Source organism: Corylus avellana, chromosome 1 (assembly GCF_965113065.1).
Source record: "Corylus avellana chromosome 1, dhCorAvel1.hap1.2, whole genome shotgun sequence".
Lineage (NCBI taxonomy): Eukaryota > Viridiplantae > Streptophyta > Magnoliopsida > Fagales > Betulaceae > Corylus > Corylus avellana.
The window spans coordinates 13,660,157-13,663,340 of record NC_142490.1 but is presented as its reverse complement, the minus strand read 5'-3'; the positions used below and the strand labels follow the sequence as shown (position 1 = coordinate 13,663,340).

At 39.1% G+C, this 3,184-nt stretch overlaps 1 protein-coding gene across 1 annotated transcript; it reads left to right on the top strand.

Annotated features, from left to right (window-relative positions):
• The first annotated feature begins 596 nt into the window (after positions 1-596).
• Positions 597-2,466, top strand: LOC132171705 (epoxide hydrolase 1-like). Its single transcript, XM_088512499.1, has 3 exons — positions 597-1,159; positions 1,334-1,566; positions 1,962-2,466. The coding sequence occupies exons 1-3, from the start codon at positions 695-697 to the stop codon at positions 2,206-2,208; spliced, it is 945 nt and encodes a 314-aa protein (XP_088368625.1). The 5' UTR covers positions 597-694; the 3' UTR covers positions 2,209-2,466.
• Positions 2,467-3,184: the final 718 nt, after the last annotated feature.

Sequence of the window (3,184 nt, the reverse complement as noted above, 5' to 3'; positions counted from 1 at the left end):
CCGAAGCCATCTCCATGACCCTAGGCGGTGGCCGAACCACCCCCTGGGGCCTTAGGGAGTGGCTTCGGCCATCCCGAAGGATCTGTTGGGGGTGGCCTCGGCCCTAGGGAGTGGTTCGGCCACCCCCTAAGGCCAAACCAAAAAAAAAAAAAAAAGGATTTGGCCTAGGGCCATGGGGGTGGCCGGAGCCACTCCCAACCGGCCATTGGGGGTGGCTTTGGCCACCCCCATGTCTTAGATGGGGTGGCTGGCCACCTCATACTTTTTTTTTTTTTATAATTTTTTTTTATATTTTATTTTTAAAACTTAAATAATATTTTTTAATTAAAGGGACAAGTCGCAAACCAGAGGTCATTGGATGAAATTCAATGCTAAGATTTCAACTATTTTTTATGAGCAATTCCCGTGCATGGCCGGGATACCGATCCACTTGTCTCCCACCGGTGCAAAGTAAAGACGTTGTCTGTCAGAAATCCCACGCGTCCATTTAGATATGATTTATCACTTCTCTCTTGAAACACGACCATCAAGAAAAAGACTATTTAAGCTCCATATATATGAGCTTAAATAGTCTTTTTCTTGCTGGTCGTATATATATATATATATATATATATATATATATATATGTGTGTGTGTGTGTGTGTGTGTGTGACGAAGAGCTAGCAAGACCCTAGAACACGAGCAAGAGAGAGAGATGGAGAAGATACAGCACACCACCGTAAGCACAAATGGCATAAACATGCACATAGCGTCGATAGGAGCAGGCCCGGCGGTCCTCTTCCTCCACGGCTTCCCTGAGCTCTGGTACTCGTGGCGCCACCAGCTTCTCTACCTCTCTTCCCTCGGCTACCGCTGCATCGCCCCCGACCTCCGCGGATATGGAGACACTGACGCGCCGCCCTCCGCCGCCTCCTACACTGCTTTTCACATCGTCGGCGACCTCGTCGGCCTTCTCGACCATCTGGGTATCGACCAGGTCTTCTTGGTTGGCCATGACTGGGGCGCTCTCATCGCCTGGTACTTCTGCTGCTTCAGGCAGGACCGAGTCAAAGCCCTTGTCAACTTGAGCGTGCCATTTCTTCCCAGGAATCCGGCAATCAATCTTGTCGAGGGCTTCAGGGCTTTGTTTGGTGATGATTATTATTTTTGCAGGTTTCAGGTAGATTTATTCACTTAATCGTATTATTTATTAATTTATTTTCTTTAGTTTATTAGATTTGGATATATGTTGCACAATCAATACATACCCCTCATTGCCCTGGTTTTTCAAATATTGTTTCCTCTTGTTTTTATGGTAGCTAGTCTTACACAAAATTGCAAAATTGTGCTGCAGGAACCTGGAGAATCTGAAAAAGATTTTGCTTCTGTCGATACTGCAATACTAATGAAGAAGATCTTTGCAATTGTTGGTCCACAACCTCTATGTGTACCTAATGGATTTAGTGGATTGAAAACTCCGGAAACCTTGCCCTCTTGGTTGTCAGATGAAGATATTAATTACTATGCAACTAAATTTAACCAGAAAGGCTTTACAGGAGGATTGAACTACTATCGAGCTTGCAACTTGTAGGTTTTTCATGCTTCCTTTTATTGATTTTAAGATGTCTATTATTCCCTGCATGCCTATTTTTTAAGGCATTGTTTGGTAAAACTTTTTTTTAAGATATTATAGTTGATGTAGATTGATTTGAAAAAAAAAAAAATAGTAAGAATCTTTGATATAAAGAAAAAGTGAATGATATAACATAAAAGTGAAAAAATAATATAAAATGTTTTGAACTTGATTTTTTTAGAAATTGTGATGAATAATTACGAAGAAAAAAGAAAGGCTTTGCCAAATAAAGCTGAAGACTTTCCACGAATTTCTAAGTTTTATAATTTGTCGTCGTTTCTTATGAGCTTATAATTTTAGGATAAATGATGACGAGATTAGTCAACATGAGATAATTTTCATCTTGCAGAACCTGGGAGCTGACAGCACCGTGGACTGGATTACAAATAAAAGTGCCGGCGAAGTTCATTACCGGCGACCTGGACATCGTCTACTGTATTCCAGGCATGAAGGAATATATACACAACGGTGGGTTCAAGAAAGACGTGCCATATTTGGAAGACGTAGTTGTGATGGAAGGAGTTGCTCACTTTATCAACCAAGAAAAGGGAGAGGAGATCGGCGCACACATATATGACTTTATTAAGAAGTTTTAATCGCCATGAAAGGATCGAGGAGGTTTCCTGCATTTTCCATTTTAAAAACTCCAAATTTCTCTTTATGTTCTTTCTCTACATTCTGATTTGCAATGATGTCTCTGAGCATACAAACCTCAAGAGTAAAGGCAGTTGGTCATGCCGACCTTACATCTGCGCAATTAAATGTCTCAAATTTCTATATTAAGGGGTTGCTTCTCATGTATCCAGTTTATCCCAACAGTTTAAACGGAATAAGTAAATTTAATAATTTAATCACTTTACTTAACTTCTATATGTTTGGCGGCCGTGTTTACTTTTGACTTGAAAAATTAATTGATGCAACCCATCACGAAAACGGAAAGTTAGTTATGAAAGGAGTAGCAAAAGTGGCTTTGGATTAAATCAAGGGCGCCTTATATACATGTTCAATGAATCCATGAGCCTAGTTAGGGTTGACTCCCCTTCATGTTCAAATAATGAAGCCTTGTGACAGGGACGGAGCCAGAAAATTTTATAGGAGGGGCTAGCCAAAAACTTTTTTCGGTTCTTTAGAATTTTTTTAATTAAAAAAATTATTTTTGTTGTTTTTTATAAACTAAAGACTACCGTAAGGGCAAAATACAGTAAGCATTTGAAAGTAAGGGCAAAAAAAGTAGACATTTGAAAGTAAGAGCCAAAAATAAAAAAAAAAAACTTAATGAGTATGGCCCAAAAAAATTAAGCATAGGGTCAAAAAGTTTTTATTGGATATAGCCAAAAAATCTAAAAATATTGCCAAATTTTTTTTTTTTTAGGGGGGCCAAATGACTAAAATTAAAACTTAATTAACTTAACTTTTTTTTTTTTTTTTTTTAACCTTTTCTTTTACTTATAAATTTTTTTTCCCTTATTTTGGGGGACCATGGCCTACCCCGGTCCCCCCTCCCTCCGTCTCTGCTTGTGAACCTCTAAAGCGTTTTTGGACTGAATTGCTTTATCTTGTTCTGTTGTATAA

Coding starts and splice junctions, on each gene's coding strand:
- LOC132171705 (XM_088512499.1), top strand. CDS start 695: ATGGAGAAGATACAGCACACCACCGTAAGCACAAATGGCATAAACATG. Junction 1,160..1,333: donor ATTATTTTTGCAGGTTTCAG/GTAGATTTATTC, acceptor ATTGTGCTGCAG/GAACCTGGAGAATCTGAAAA. Junction 1,567..1,961: donor TACTATCGAGCTTGCAACTT/GTAGGTTTTTCA, acceptor TTCATCTTGCAG/AACCTGGGAGCTGACAGCAC.